Consider the following 16,509-nt stretch of genomic DNA (forward strand, 5'->3'; position numbering starts at 1 on the left):
TCCCAGGACCCTGGGATCATGACCTGAGCTGAAGGCAGACACTTAACAGACTGAGCCAGCCACCCAGGCGCCCCTATGATCACCCCCTTTTAAAGAACGGACACACTTCACCTTAGGACTAATCTTCAAAGACTATAAACCAGGAGGTTAATTAGGACAGAGTTTTTCAATAATCTTGTTTATTCAGTGGCTTACATAAACTCTATTTACCATAAAAGAATTCTATTCACCAGTAACACGATACGAATCAGAATTTGAGTTTAAAATGTATTTTATAAGAAAACACATTTACTTTTTGGAGATGCATAGTGAAGTATTCAGAGATGAAATGCCACTAAGCATATCACTTTATTTAAAATGCTTAGGCAGGGTGCCTGGATGGCTCAGTGGGTTAAACCCTCTACCTTCGGCTCAGGTCATGGTCTCAGGGTCCTGGGATCAAGTCCTGAGTCAGGTTCTCTCCTGGGCAGAGAGCCTGCTTCCTCCTCTCTCTCTCTCTCTGCCTGCCTCTCTGCCTACTTGTGATCGCTGTCTGTCAAATAAACAAATAAAATCTTTAAAATAAATAAATAAATAAAATGCTTAGGCAGGGCGCCTGGGTGGTTCAGTTGGTTAAGCATCTGCCTTCAGCTTAGGTCATGATCCCAGAGTCCTGGGATTGAGCCCACGACCCCCCCCACCCCCGGATTGGGTTTCCTGCTTAGTGGGGAGCCTACTCTTCCCTGTCCCTCTGCCACTCCCCCTGCTTATGCTCTTTCATGCTCTCTTCTCTGTTAAATGTATAAATAAAGTCTTTAAAAAATAAAATGCTTAGGCAAAAAAAATTTTTTTATTGAATGAAGCAAATAAGGCAAAGTGTTAGCAATGTTAAACAGACATAACAGGTATATACAGGTGTTCCTTATACTATTCCAAATGCTACCTGCCACTTAAAAAAAAAAGAAAGCAGAACCTTGGAGAAATGGCTGATTGTGGGGCAAAAAACATGTTAGATGAACCCTTCACATATGATAGTTTCCTTACTGAGATTTGATAAGGAAGCTATCAAAAACCACTGGGTCACATCAAAAGTACTCAGGAGGCAATCTGAATGGGGTCCTTCTGGCCAAATCTGGGACAGTCTGAGCATCAATAAGGATAACAGCAATGGACTAAAACAGTTAAAATATTTTTAAACCCATGACTTTATAAAGATTTTTTTTAATTCATTGGTTTTCTAAGTCAACCAATTCATTTTTATGAAGACAAATAAAAGGAAAAAAACCAACATTTATCCTGCCTTTCAATCACCCAGTTATTTGGAAAGAAACTAATTAACACAGGGAAATTTTCCACAATATACGCAGTCCATCAGAAGAACAACAGAAGAAAATTATTAGAATTTCACCATTTGACCACCCCAAATAACTGACATAAAATCATGTTCATCTAGAGCTGCCAACATCACAAAAAGAGATACAACCAGACATTGTGCGCCTCCTGACTGAAGAATGCATTACCTACAGAGTATCTGTACCCAAAAAAGAGATTATCAAACCTGAATCTGATAAATCCTATATACAATTACCAATTTACAGGAAACGTAGAGACAGAAATACGTGTTAATGACATCACATGGATGTAATCAGAAGAATCCAGAACATGAGAAATTTTAAAGACAAAACACAATTTTTTCCAACAATTTGCAAGGAAGAAAAAAAGGAACGTAGAAGATCGTTCTAGGAAAACCTATATCTAACTTATAGGAGTGCCAGAAAGAGAAAACAGGTAAAATAGAAGGGTAAACATTATCAAAGATAATCTTAGAAGAAAACATTTCATAACTGAAAAGGTACATGTGACCTCAATTAAATAGGCTTAACCAAGAAAACACCTACAACCAATCAGTGAAGAAACACCCACAGCTGGACACTTTGGCTTTTCATCATAAGCCCTTACGCACTATATTTTATCATGCTCATGTATTATTTTAATAGGTACTAAAAAAAAAACAAAGGAAACACAGCAACGAGGCTTCTAGAATGGCCCGGAAGATTAATTAGCAGTATTACTAAATGAAACTATAAGAAAATATTGTTATATATTAAAAACAACATCCTCCAAGACCTAAAAAAAAAAAAAAATCTGCTTCTTTTGTCATGGAAAATTATACTAGTCCTCTAAAACACACACAAAAAATGAATCTGATCGAATTCTTGTGATGAGCCTCAGAGATGTGCATGGTAGAGTCAGACCCTTGGAGAGTTCCAGGTTAGAAGATGGAATCTGGGGGGCTGGAAATTGGTAAGAAGATGTGAAGAATGGAGAAAAATACTAAAAAAGATCAAAAGCAGACTTCTATCTGACTTTGCTGAGTCAGCTGTTCCCTGATGAATATGGATTGCCAATTTTTGCTTCGATAGGTGCCAATGCATTTCAACCACTATTTAGGATCAATAAACTGAGTGCAGAATACAAAATACCTCCATTAAGAACTTAGAAGCAATATGTTTCAACTATTTTTTTTTAAGATTTTATTTATTTGACAGAGATCACAAGTAGGCAGAAAGGCAGGCAGAGAGAGAGAGAGGAGGAAGCAGGCTCCCTGCTGAGCAGAGAGCCCAATGTGGGGCTTGATCCCAGGACCCTGGGATCATGATCTGAGCCAAAGGCAGAGGCTTTAACCCACTGAGCCACCCAGGCGCCCCTCAACTATTTTATTTTAAATTAACTTGTTACTACAGGATAAATGGAACCCAAGATACTATAGGGCCATTTAATTTAGTCACTCTATACAGATTAACAATAATACCAGATAAATGTATTACAAAACAATAAGGGCAAAGAACCATGAAGATAATCACTGGAGAAAAAATAAAAATACAATGTATATATTGATTGATCTACAGCAACTCCAAGTATATGAATATGAGAATATCGAGAAACAAATATCTAATTTTTAAGCATACAGATGTATATTAATAAAAGGTCTACTGGTAGTATTTCATTAATTAAATCAGTTAATCATTTAAATCACATGAAACAAATTTAGAAAAAGTGCTTCCTCACTCCCACATTCATGAAACAATTCTAAACAGACTCTCCAAACACAATTATAACATTAGTGCCTGACTATCATCCCCCCCACACACAAATTTTTTATACTACAGTTCTGGAGGTCAGAGCCTGAGGACAGTCTCACTGGTCTAAAATCAAGGTATTGCAGGGGCGCCTGGGTGGCTCAGTTGCTTAAGTGTCTGCCTTCGGCCCGGGTCACAACCCTGGCTGGAGTCTCCAGTCAAGCCCCGAATCGGGTTCCTGCTCAGAGGGAAGTCTGCTTCTCCCCTCTGCCCCTCACCCCACTCTCATGCACGTTCTCTCTCTCTCAATAATAAAATCTTTAAAAAATAAAATAAAATCAAGGGGTTGCAAAGCTGTGTTCCCTTCTGGAGGCGAGAGAGGAAAACTCATTGCCTTGCCTTCCCCTGCTGGTAGGGGCTGCACATATTCTTCGGCTTCACGACCCGATTCCATCTTCAACGCCCACAGTGGCCAGTCAAAACTTTCTCACATCGCTGCTCTCCTGCACTGTCCTCATCTACTTCTACTTCGACAGATCCTTCAGATCGCACTGAACCCACCTGGATAATCTCCCTATCTTAAAGTCAGCTGATGAGCAAGCTTAATTCCACCTGCAACCCTAATTCTCCTTTGCCATGTAACCGAACACAATGCTCCCAGCTCCTGGGGACATCTTTGTTGGAAGGGGAGGGGCACTTTTCTACCCATCACAGCATATCCTCTTTATTTAAACACTTTTTTAAAAAACTGCATATGGGGGCACCTGGATGGCTCAGTCAGTTAAGCAATGACTCTTGGTTTCAGCTCAGGTCATGGTCTTAGGGTCGTGGGATCAATCAAGTCCAAGTCCAGCTCCGTGCTCAGAGCAGTCTGTTTGAGACTTTCTCTTCCTCCCCCTTTGCCCCTCCCCACCCCACACTCATTCACACGCTCTAAAATAAATCTTTAAAAAAATAAAAATTAAAAAATTAAAAAGCCTGCATGTGATGCTATCTCGGGATATCTCAATTTCCAACCCAAGCCATTTGTAAAACATTAGAACTGCCCTATCTCTTTCTTAAGTAAATTTTATCTACAACAATAGCTAACACTATGCTCCAGGAACTGGTCTAAGTGCTTTAAACACCTTCATTTATTTAATTATCACAACAACCCTAAAATTTACACCCAGTGAAGCAGCTCCAGGAGTAATTACTGAATCTGTGTTCAATTTCACTGCATCTTTGTACCAATTCCACCTGTTGACTTCTGAAAGAAACTCAAAAGTCACACCAGTTGAGGTAAAGTCCTACAGAATGCCCCCACACAATGAGATAATTAATAGAGTGAATACACAGTAGCTCCTTCTTCGCAGAATTATAATTTGAGGGGAGAAAATTCGCCTGATCATACATACATGAAGGAATTGTCAAACTCACAGGCAATTTAATAAATGAAAATAATATGTACCACTTCATAGTCACTAAATTACCGTGAAATAGCCTCCATCTGCATTACTGGATCTGTGACGGGCCACTCCAACCTGCCTTTAGAAATTGAGACTTATTCCCACCAACTACTGGGCAAACCAGCCTCTGGCAATTAGCCCTCAACTATGAACACACTTTCAAGAACTGTCTCCGCTGGTGAAAGTGCCTGGCACACCCGCTTCCCCAAAACCGAGTGACAGACCATCACAGGTGTAAGTGCCCCCACCCCTCATCTCAGCTAGGAAAATCTCTGAAGGGCCAACCTCCCTTCAGAGTTCCCACAGGGTCAGGTGGAACTTATGTTCAGACTGTATCACAAGGGCACCTGGCTGGCTCAGTCAGTGGAACAGGCAACTTTTTTTTTTTTTTTTAGTTCAAGTTAGTTAACGTAGAGTGTATTATTTGTTGCAGGGGCAGGATTTAGTGATTCATCAGTTGCACAGAACACCCATCACATCAAGTGCGCTCCTTAATGCCCATCACTCAATTACTCCATCCTCCCCTCCTCCCCTCCAGCAACCCTCGGTTTGTTCCCTATAGTTGAGCCTTTTACGGTTTGCCTCCCTCTCTATTATTTTATTTTTCCCTCCCTTCCCCTACGTTATTTGTTTTATTTCTTAAATGCCACATGAGTGAAATCATATGGTATTCATCTTCCTCTGACTTATTTCGCTTAGCATACTGCACTCTAGTTCCATCCACATCACTGCCAATGGCAAGCTTTCATTCCTTTGGATGAGTAATATTCCATCATGTGTGTGTACTACACACACACAGACACACACACACACATCTTCTTTATCCATTCCTGCATCGATGGAAATCTGGGCTCTTCCCATAATTGGGCTATTGTGGACACTGCAGCTATAAATATTAGGGTGCACATGCCCCCTTCGAACCACTATGTTTGTATCCTTTGGATAATTACCTAGTAGTGCAATTGCTGGGTCATAGGGTAGTTCTATTTTTAACATTTTGAGGTTGAGGAACCTCCGCATGAGCATGTAACTTTTTTTTTTTTAAGATTTTATGTATTTATTTGCCAGAGAGAGAGAGAGAGAGAGAGAGAGAGAGCACAAGCAGGGAGAGCAGTAGGCAGAGGGAGAAGCAGACTCCCACTGAGCGAGGAGCCAGATATGGGACTTGATCCCAGGATCATGACCTGAGCTGAAGACAGATGCTTAACTATTGACTGAGCCACCAAGGCATCCCACAAACACGAAACTCTTGACCTCAGGGTTGTGAGTTTGAGCCCCACATTAGGTGTAGAGAGTACTTAAAAATAAAGTCTTAAAAAAAAAAAAGTGGGACACCTGGGTGGCTCAATGGGTTGGGCCTCTGCCTTCCGCTCAGGTCATGATCCCAGGGTCCTGGGATCGAGCCCCACATGGGGCTCTCTGCTCAGCAGGGAGCCTGCTTCCCCCTCTCTCTGCCTGCCTACCTCTCTGCCTACTTGTGATCTGTCAAATAAATAAAATCTTTAAAAAAAAAAAAAAAAGCTTCTGCAGAGGAAAGAAAACTAAAAGGTAACCTATGGAACGGGAAAAGATATTCGCAAATGACATATTTGATCACGTGTTAGTATCCAAAATATGTACAGAACTTCTACAACTCAACATACAAAAAAAAAAAAAATCCGATTAAAAAAATGGGCAGAAGACTGGAATAGACATTTCTCCAAAGAAGAAATACCAATGGCTAAGAGACACATGAAAAGATGTTCAACATCTTTTCAGCATCGGTGAAATGCAAAACAAAACCACAGTTAGATAACACCTCACACCTGTCCGAATGGCAAAAATCAAAAATACAAGAAATAAGCACTGGCGAGGATGTGGAGAAAAAGGAACACTCGTGCACTGCTGGTGGGAATGCAAACTGGTGCAGCCACTGTGGAAAACAGTGTGGGGGGGTTCCTCAAAATATTAAAAATAAAATTACCATACGGTCCAGAAAATTCCACTACTGGGTATTGATCCAAAGAATATGAAAACACTAATTCGAAAAAATATATGCACCCCTATGTTTACTTCAGCATTGTTTATAATAGCAAATTATGGAAGCAGCCCAAGAGTCCATCAATTGATGAATGAATAAAGAATAGATAGTGTATGTATACACACACACACAAACACACACAATGGAATATTACTCAGCCATAAAAAAGAATGAAAGCTTGCCATCTGCAACAACATGGATGGGGCTAGAAAGTATAATGCTAACCAAAATAAGTCAGTCAAAGAAAGACAAATACCATATTATTTCACTAGTATGTGAAATGTAAAAAACAAAACAAACTAGTAAAGGGGAACAAAACAAAAACAAAAAACCAAGAAACAGACTCTTAACTATGGAGAACAATCTGATGGTCACCAGAAGGGAGGTGGGGGTGGTGATGGGTGAAATGGGTGAAGGAGATTAAGAACACACTTATCTTGACAAGCACTGAGTAATGTACAGAATTGCTGAATCACTATATTGTACACTTGAACAATATAAGAATGTATGTTATCTGTACTGAAATTTAAAAAATAAAAATAAGGGGCGCCTGGGTGGCTCAGTGGGTTAAGCCTCTGCCTTCAGCTCAGGTCATGATCTCAGGGTCCTGGGATCGAGCCCCGCATTGGGCTCTCTGCTCAGCAGGGAGCCTGCTTCCCTTCCTCTCTCTCTGCCTGCCTGTCTGCCTGCTTGTGATCTCTGCCTGTCAAATAAATAAATAAAAAATCTTTAAAAAATAAAAAAATAAAAAATAAAAAAAAATGAATTAATTTTAAAAAGAAAAGAATGATACTATTTAAAAGAAAAACAGAACTGTAACTATGTATGGTAATGGATGTTAACTAGACCTATCTTGGTGATCATTTGGCAATACATATAAATATCAAATCATTATTTTATACACCTAAAACTAATACAATGTTATCTGTCAGTTATATCTCAATAAAAAAAGTAAACAAAATGATGCTATAGAAACATAAATATGTACCAGATAATACGTGAAAAAAGATATCACAAAATTGTATGCCTATCAATTTAAACTACTCTAAATACATATACACATGAATTAATGACAAAAGAAATTTCCAAAAATTCTTAGTTTTTGAGGTTAGGATATGAGAATTCAAAATTATTACTTGTTGTTTAAAGTTTACTCAGAAGATATTTTAAGGTTGAATTAATATAAAATGGCAACACTAAATAAATAGGTAAGTCTAAAATTAAATAAAATCATAGATACCACAGGATAGTGTTACCCAAACCAAACAATTGTATGTAGAAAGCATCTACAAATTCGTTGTTAATTTCTTTAAAATCGATGTTACAAACCACTAGAGAAAAGCCTGCAAAGAAAGAACTCTAAAATAAACAAATGCACACACAAACATACCTGCCACAGGAGGGACGATACCAGAAAAATGCACTGTTGCATGTTCTCCATTAACCTCAACTCGTCGACCAATGACATCTGATGTCGAAGTGTCATTCATTACAATGTAGCCAGAATCCAAAATATGAGATCTAGGAAGAATATTATAAAAAATTAACAAGAATTAATACAGATGGGGCGCCTGGGTGGCTCAGTGGGTTAAGCCGCTGCCTTCAGCTCGGGTCATGATCTCAGGGTCCTGGGATCAAGCCCCGCATCGGGCTCTCTGCTCAGCGGGGAGCCTGCTTTCCCCCTCTCTGCCTGCCTCTCTGCCTACTTGTGATCTCTCTGTCAAATAAATAAATAAAATTAAAAAAAAATACAGATTTTAAAAGTCCTTTAAAAATGTTTTTCATTGCATTGAGACAATTCTTTTTTTTTTAAGATTTATTTATTTATTTGACAGAGAGAGAGAGAGAGAGAGAGAGAGAGCGATCCCAAGTAGGCAGAGAAGCAGGCAGGGAGGGGGGGGAAGCAGGCTCCCTTCTGAGCAGACAGCCCGATGCGGGGCTCGATCCCAGGACCCTGAGATCATGACCTGAGCCGAAGGCAGAGGCTTAACCCACTGAGCCACCCAGGCGCCCCTCATTGAGATAATTCTTAAGGTCAACACTCCTGACCAATTTGGTCTTCATATTTTGGTGAAAAGAAGGACTGACAGATATATGTGCCATATTCTTATAATATGATTTTACTTTACTTTCTAACTGTATTTTGATAACACATTTTTCTAAGTTTTATTTAACTCTAGTTAGCTCACATCACATAACTTGTCTATTCTGTCATTTACTGAAGAGGCTGGAAGGAGAGGAGAACAGAGACAGGGGGATAAAAGTGATAGAGAACAGGGAAAGAAAAAGGGCAATATGGGCATTTTTGTCTCTTCAGGAAGGGAGAAAAACCCAAATCCATAGATACATGAAGCAACACACAGAATGAACAATAAATAAAAAAATTAAACTCTAGGGGCACCTGGCTGGCTCAGCTGGTGGAGCATGCAGCTCTAAAGATAAAGAACCCTAAAATTAAAGAGAAAGAGAAGGTCTTAAAGGGAGACTGAATGAAAAGTATTCCCAATTTAGGGATAACTAGATCCAACTCCTACTTCACAGGAAAGCAGAAGACTGAAGAACATATTAGATGACATTCCCAGGCTGTAGTCTGCCAAAATCCAGAGAGGGGGATCCCTACTGTCACACAATTCCATTTCTTCAACAAATAAAACGCAAGGAGAAAAAGAAAGGCATGGAGATCTGGAGAATGAGTGGATTAAAAGAAACTTAAGAACTATGTCAACCAATTCCAATATATGGACTTTATGTGGATCCTAATTTTTAAAAACCATAAATAATTTTAAAGTAAAAGAAATGAGGATATTGAAAATTTGAACACTGACTAGATTCAATATTGAATAACTTTAAGATTCAATGAAATCCTTATCAAAATACCAATCGTGTTTTTCACAGAACTAGAACAAATAATCCTAAAATTTGTATAGAACCACGAAAGACCCCAAACACCCAAACCAATCTTAAGAAAGACAAACCTGGAGGTATCACAATTCCAGATTTCAAGTTATATTACAAAGCTGTAGTAATCAAAGATCCTGGCACAAAAATAGACACATATTCCAATAGAACAGAATAAGAGTCCAGAAATAAACCCACACTTAATATGGTCAATTAATCTATGACAAAAGAGGCAAGAGCATACAGTGTGGAAAAGATAGTCTCTTCAACAAATGGTGTCGGGAAAATTGGAAAGCTACACACAAAAGAATGAAACTGGACCACTTTCTTATTATACCATACACAAAAATGAACTCAAACTACATAAGACCTAAACTGAGTCCTGAAACCACAAAACTCCTAGAAGAAAACATAGGCAGTAATTTCTTGGACATTGACCCTAGCAACATTTTTCTAAATATGTCTCCTGAGGCAAGGGAAACAAATGCAAAAATAAACTATTTGGGACTACATCAAAATAAAAACCTTCTGCACAGCAAAGGAAACAACAAACCAAAAGGCAACCTACTGAACAGGAAAAGAGATTTGCAAATGACACATGCAATAAGGGGTTAATATCCAAAATACAGAGAGAACTTATACAACTCAACACCAAAAATACAAAAAATCCAATTAAAATGGGTAGAGGACCTGAATTAGTATTTTTCCGAAGAAGACATACAGATGGCCAACACATACATGAAAGGATGCTCGCCGTCACTCGTCATCAGGGAAATGCAAATCAAAACTACAGTGAGAGACCACCTTATACCTGTTAGAATGGTTAGCATCAAAGAGACAAGAAATAGGGGCGCCTGGGTGGCTCAGTGGGTTAAAGCCTCTGCCTTCGGCTCAGGTCATGACCCCAGGGTCCTGGGATTGAGCCCCACAACAGGCTCTCTGCTCAGCGGGGAGCCTGCTTCCTCCTCTCTCTCTGCCTGCCTCTCTGCCTACTTGTGATCTCTGTCAAATAAATAAATAAAATCTTTAAAAAAAAAAAAAGAGACAAGAAATAACAAGTGTCAGTAAGGATGCAGAGGGAGAGGAATCCTCGTGCACTGTTGGTGGGAATGTAAATTGGTGCAGCTACTGTAGAAAACAGTATGGAGTGTCCTCAAAAAATTAAAAATAGAATTACCATATGACTCAGCAATTCCTGTGCTGGGTATTTACCCAAAGGAAATGAAAACACTAGTAATTTGAAAAGATGTATGTAATGTGGGAAACAAAGGCAAAGGAAAAATTAAATTTCCTTACTACTTAACAACCCCTTGACAGGTCCTTGAAACAGGCAGAGTGACATTCCTCTAGGGACTCAACTGCCCCGATGTTAATACTTTGCTAAGGGCAAAAGGCAATCTTAGCCTAACCCCCAGGATCCTGTAAGTCTACTTTAGCATATTAAAACTTCCTTTATCTGTACCCCCCAAGATACCTACTGGCTATCATCCCCCAAGCATATAACCCACCAATATACATTTGAAGGATCTCATCCTAACAAGAGCTAGCCCCTCAAGGTCCTGAAAACCTTGATTCCAAAATCCTTAGACTTACACTATCCCTAACCCCCTCCAAACCTGAAAGTATATAATCAGCTACTCCTCATGACCCCAGTGCCACTCTTTCTGCTCAAGGGTCCTGTCCCCGTGCTTTAATAAAACCACGTTCTGCACCAAAAACATCTCAAGGATTCTTTCTTGGCCATTGGCTTCAAGCCCTAACATCTTTCCTACATCATACACACCCTGTGTTTATTGCAGCATTACTTCTAATAACCACGATGTAGAAGCAACCTATGTGTCCTCTGATAGGCGAATGGATAAGGAAGAAAGGTGTGTGTACAAACACATACACACACACAAATATTATCCAACCATAAAAAAGGATGGGATTATGCCATTACGACAACAAAGATGGATCTAGAGGGTATTAAGCTAAGTGAAATAACTCAGACTGAAAAAGACCAATATCATATGATTTCACTCAGGTGGAATCTACAAAAAAACAAATGAATACACAAAAAGCAGAATCAGACCTTAAATACAGAGAAGTGATGTTTGCCAGAGGTGAGGGGGGTTGGGTGGGTGGGCAGAATGGGAGCTATAGGCTTCCAGTTATGCAATGAGTAAGTAACAGGAATAGGAGGCACAGTACAGGGAATATAGTCAATGATACTATAATATGACTTCTGTGGTGACAGATGGTAGCGTCACTTGTGGTGAACACAGCATAATGTATAAAGAAATTGAATCACTATGTTGTAAAGCTGAAGCTAAAGTACCACTGTGTATCAACTATACTCAAAATAATTTTTAATAATAAAGATTCAAATGTAAAAGAATTTAAATGTTTAAATTTAACTCTATGCTAAAAAACAGTTTTCACTAGTTTTAAATGCCTTTTTCAATTTTCATTAACATGTAAATACAATTTTCTTACAATTGAAATAGATAAGGGCGCCTGGGTGGCTCAGTGGGTTAAGCCTCTGCCTTCAGCTCAGGTCATGATCCTGGGGTCCTGTGATCGAGCCCCGCATCGGGCTCTCTGCTTAGCAGGAAGCCTGCTTCTTCCCCTCTCTCTGCCTGCCTCTCTGCCCGCTTGTGATCTCTCTCTCTCTCTCTCTGTCAAATAAATAAATAAAATCTAAAATGAATGAATGAATGAATGAAAGAAATAGATATGGGGGTGTCTGGGTGGCTCAGTCATTAAGCGTCTGCCTTTGACTCAAATCATGATCCCAGCATCCTGGGATCAGCCCCGCCTTGGGCTCCCTGCTCAGGGGGAAGCCTGCTTCTCCCTCTCCCACTCCCCCTGCTTGTGTTCCCTGTCTCGCTGTGTTCCTCTGTCATATAAATAAATAAAGTCTCTAAGAAAAAAAAGATATAGATATCTAATCTGTTCTACTTCTTAAATAGCATGAACATTTTTCTATATAGCCACAGAGTCATATTAATCTCTTTAATGTTGACCTGTAGATACCAAAATTTAATCATTTCCCTGTTGATATATGCTTCCATTGTTTACTATCTCAAAGAAAACAGCTAAAAACATCTTCACTTTTAAATTATTCTTGTCCTTTGAAGTATTTCCTTGGGAAAAATTCTTGAGACGGTTATTCAAAGTAAATAAATATATTTAAGATTCAAGAAAGCCATGCCCAAACCATCCATCCAAAGGAAAAGTTAAAAATACTGACACTGAGACTAAGAGAAAATCTACTTGTTTACTTGTTTCTGTAAAGTCTTATGAATTTCCATGAAGAACTTTCAAACCAGGTCTTCTCTATGCTATACTTGTACAACAATTTATTTTTCAAGTAATCTCTATACCCAATGTGGGGCTTGAATTCACAAACCCCAAGATCAAGAGTTATATGCTGACCTAGGCACCCCTGGTGCAACTAATTATTGAAGTAGGCCTTAACACATCATAACATTATGTGTAAGTATAGGACTTTACATTTATATATTCTAAACATAGAATAATCCAACATTATCTCTCCTAGTTCTGTCCTAATTTTTATAAGATCAAGGATAAAATATGTGTGTATGTAAATGTATATGACCCACGTATATATGACCTAACCAAAGAAAGAACTCATACAAACTGTGGGTAATATGTTTTTTAGTTACAAGCTCTCCTATTACCCAGTTCATAAGCAAGAATGTCATGAGCTTTGTGAATGTCATGAGCCCCCCTGAAATCAAACCCCACCATCAGTAGTATACCGTCAGAGGAGTGGGGTGAGGGAAGGGGTCTCTTCCCTTTAACTTGCACACCTCTCAGTTGTATGAATATATTTGGAAGGAATAGCTGTTATTTGTTCTATTAACAATAATGAGGAGGGAGGAAAGGAAAGATGATGAAAAGCGAAAGGAAATAATGCACTGTTCTCTGCAAATTTCCCTGGCTTGCCAGGGAATTACAATCCAAAAGACAAACAAAAAAAGGTAAATTTAGCCAAGACTCACTAAACTCTTCCTATCTCCTTAGGATTATTACTTTTCCAAATGTTCACAAAACATCTTTCCTAGAAATTCTAGTTCCCCTCATTTGTTACTCTTTAAAGATTACGAACAGGAATTTTTTGCAATCATTTTTGCCAGTTTTTCATAAAGTTCTAGATGTAATTTCTCTTGGAATCCAGACTAATTCAAAGATCTATTTATCAGAGAGAAAGAGGGAGAGAGCACGTGCATACACACACGCGCACATATGTACACACACTCGTAAGTTGGGGAGCAGAGGGAGAGGGACAAGCAGACTCCCTGCTGAGCCGGGAGCCTGTTGAGGATGCAGGGCTCAATTCCAGGACAAGGATCATGACCTGAGGCAAAGGCTTAACTGACTGAGCCATCCAGGCACCCAGAGAATGCAGACTAATTGAAAATGGCCAAATGCTATCCTCTCTTTTTATCTTCAACATGTTTTCTAACCAGACTTTTTTTTTTGGACAGGACAGGAAATCATTCTCCATAGAAATAACAAAAGGTAAGAAATTGAATCAATCTGCCACTTTTCTGTCCTCTCTTATGCTACATTAAATATATTTTTAAAAGATGAAGCAAAGCTGCCAAAATATTAACAATCATTAAATAAAAGCAATGAGTATCTGGGTGTTTCCTATGTTTCAAAATATTCAGGATTTAAAGTTATAAGACATATACTACTATACCCAAGGAGTACACTTTCTTGTACTACTTTTTAGTCCAGATCAATCCCAAAAGCTTCTTTTCTTGTCTTCACATTTTTTCCACAAGTTGATTTCGAGGCTCAACTTTACTGATGTTTTTCTTTTTCTTTTTTTTTTTTTAAGATTTTATTTATTTATTTGACAGACAGAGAGGCAGGCAGAGAGAGAGGTGGAAGCAGGCTCCCTGCCGAGCAGAGAGTCCGATGCGGCGCTCGATCCCAGGACCCTGAGACCATGACCTGAGCCGAAGGCAGAGGCTTTAACCCACTGAGCCACCCAGGAGCCCCTACTGATGTTTTTCTTAAGAAGTCTGTTCAAGTGTCTGGAAGTCACTGGTTAGGCAGTCTCTTTTTCCATTTCATCCTTGTATTTTTCTTTTTCTTTTTTTTAAAGATTATTTATTTATTTATTTGACAGAGATTGAGAGAGAGAGAGAGAGAGAGAGAGAGAGGGAACATGACCAGGAGGAGTGGGAGAGGGAGAAGCAGGCTTCCTGCGGAGTGGGGAGCCTGATGCAGGGCTCGATCTCAGGACCCTGGGATCATGACCTGAGCCAAAGGCAGATGACTGAGCCACCCAGGCGCCCCAGTCCTTGTATTTTTCTAGGCATATCTTTCTTACTTAACTTTTTAAAAAGATGACACTCAAAGAAGTATAAAAGGAATACACTGAAAGCTTCCCTTCCACTCCTGCTAGTCATTATCTCTTCCCGCTGGCAACAGCTTTATTAATACCTTCTATATATACCCATTTTAAGCTTATACACACCGGGATTTTTCTTCTTTCTTTACACAAATGGTACCATACTACATGTGTGGTTTTGTTCCTTACATTTTCATTCAATAATATAACCTGGAAATTTATCTACAGCCATTCAGGAGCTTTTAAATTTTTTCTGGCTGCATAGTATTTGTATAGATACAGCGTGATTTAACCAGTCTGCAAACTGATGGACTTCGGTTACTCCCAAGTTTTTGCTATTACAAATAATACTGCAAGGACTAAACCTGCTCATTTATTTTTTTTAACCTGTGCAAAAATATCTGTAGAGGGGCGCCTGGGTGGCTCAGTGGGTTAAAGCCTCTGCCTTCGGCTCAGGTCATGATCTCAGGGTCCTGGGATCGAGTCCCGCATCTGGCTCTCTGCTCTGCAGGGAGCCTGCTTCCACCTCTCTCTCTCTCTGCCTGCCTCTCTGCCTACCTGTGATCTCTGCCTGTCAAATAAATAAATAAAATTAAAAAAAAAATCTGTAGAAAATTCTCAAAACAGGTATTGCTAAGTCAAAGGGTATGTGCATTTTTAATGCTGAGAGGCAATAACAAATGTCCCTTTTTAGCGACTGGACCAAATCACAGTCCCAGCAGCACTCTTTGAGCCCCTGCGTCATCACACTGCCCTTCACAAAATATTAACACAATTTTGGTTGTCAGTCTGACAAGTGAAATACGCATTTTATTTACATTTTCGTTTATGAAGGAAGCTGAGCATCTCTTCATTTTGATTCCCTTTTCCATGAACTGTTCACATCCTTTATCCATTTTCCTGTTGGTTTATTGATCTTTCTCATAATCTGTTTTTAAAATCTAAACAGTTTCTTATATGTTCTTCATGATGAGAGGACTACATAATTCCTCAAATAAAATATTTGTAAAGAACTAAAAGGAAGGACACAAGCAGGTACTTTGCAACCATGTTCACAGTGCTATTATTCATAAAGACCGAAGAGATGGAACTAACCCAAATATCAATGTGGTGTATGCATACAATATTATTCAGCCTTAAAAAGAGGGGCGCCTGGGTGGCTCAGTGGGTTAAGCCTCTGCCTTCGGCTCAGGTCAAGATCTCAGGGTCCTGGGATCAAGCCCCGCATCGGGCTCTCTGCTCAGCAGGGAGCCTGCTTCCCCCTCTCTCTCTGCCTACCTCTCTGCCTACTTGTGAGCCCTCTCTCTGGATCAAATTAAAAAATTAAAAAAAAAAAAAAAAAAAAAAAAAGGGAGGGGCCCCCAGTTGGCTCAGTGGGTTGGGGCCTCTGCCTTCGGCTCTTGATCTCCGGGTCCTGGGATCAGGCCCCGCATTGGGCTCTCTGCTTCCCCCTCTCTTTCTGCCTGCCTCTCTGTCTCCTTGTGATCTCTGTCTGTCAAATAACTAAATAAAATCTTAAAAAAAAGGGCGCCTGGGTGGCTCAGTGGGTTAAGCCGCTGCCTTCGGCTCAGGTCATGATCTCAGGGTCCTGGGATCGAGTCCCGCATCGGGCTCTCTGCTCAGTGGGGAGCCTGCTTCCTCCTCCTCTCTCTCTCTCTCTCTGCCTGCCTCTCCATCTACTTGTGATCTCTCTCTGTCAAATAAATAAAT

General features: G+C 39.6%; 1 protein-coding gene across 3 annotated transcripts in view; it reads right to left on the reverse strand.

Annotated features, from left to right (window-relative positions):
- Positions 1-16,509, reverse strand: part of LOC111160533 (tubulin folding cofactor E) — a 70,612-nt gene that overhangs the window by 44,804 nt on the left and 9,299 nt on the right. For all 3 annotated transcript variants that reach the window (XM_022523703.1, XM_022523701.1, XM_022523702.1), the window contains exon 2: positions 7,918-8,048. In XM_022523703.1, the coding sequence (XP_022379411.1) occupies positions 7,918-8,017 (100 nt within the window). In that variant the 5' untranslated portion in view covers positions 8,018-8,048. The remainder of the gene's footprint in view (positions 1-7,917; positions 8,049-16,509) is intronic.

The sequence above is a fragment of the Enhydra lutris genome, unplaced genomic scaffold (genome assembly GCF_002288905.1).
Source record: "Enhydra lutris kenyoni isolate GAN:26980312 unplaced genomic scaffold, ASM228890v2 scaffoldscaffold76, whole genome shotgun sequence".
NCBI classification, from domain to species: domain Eukaryota; kingdom Metazoa; phylum Chordata; class Mammalia; order Carnivora; family Mustelidae; genus Enhydra; species Enhydra lutris.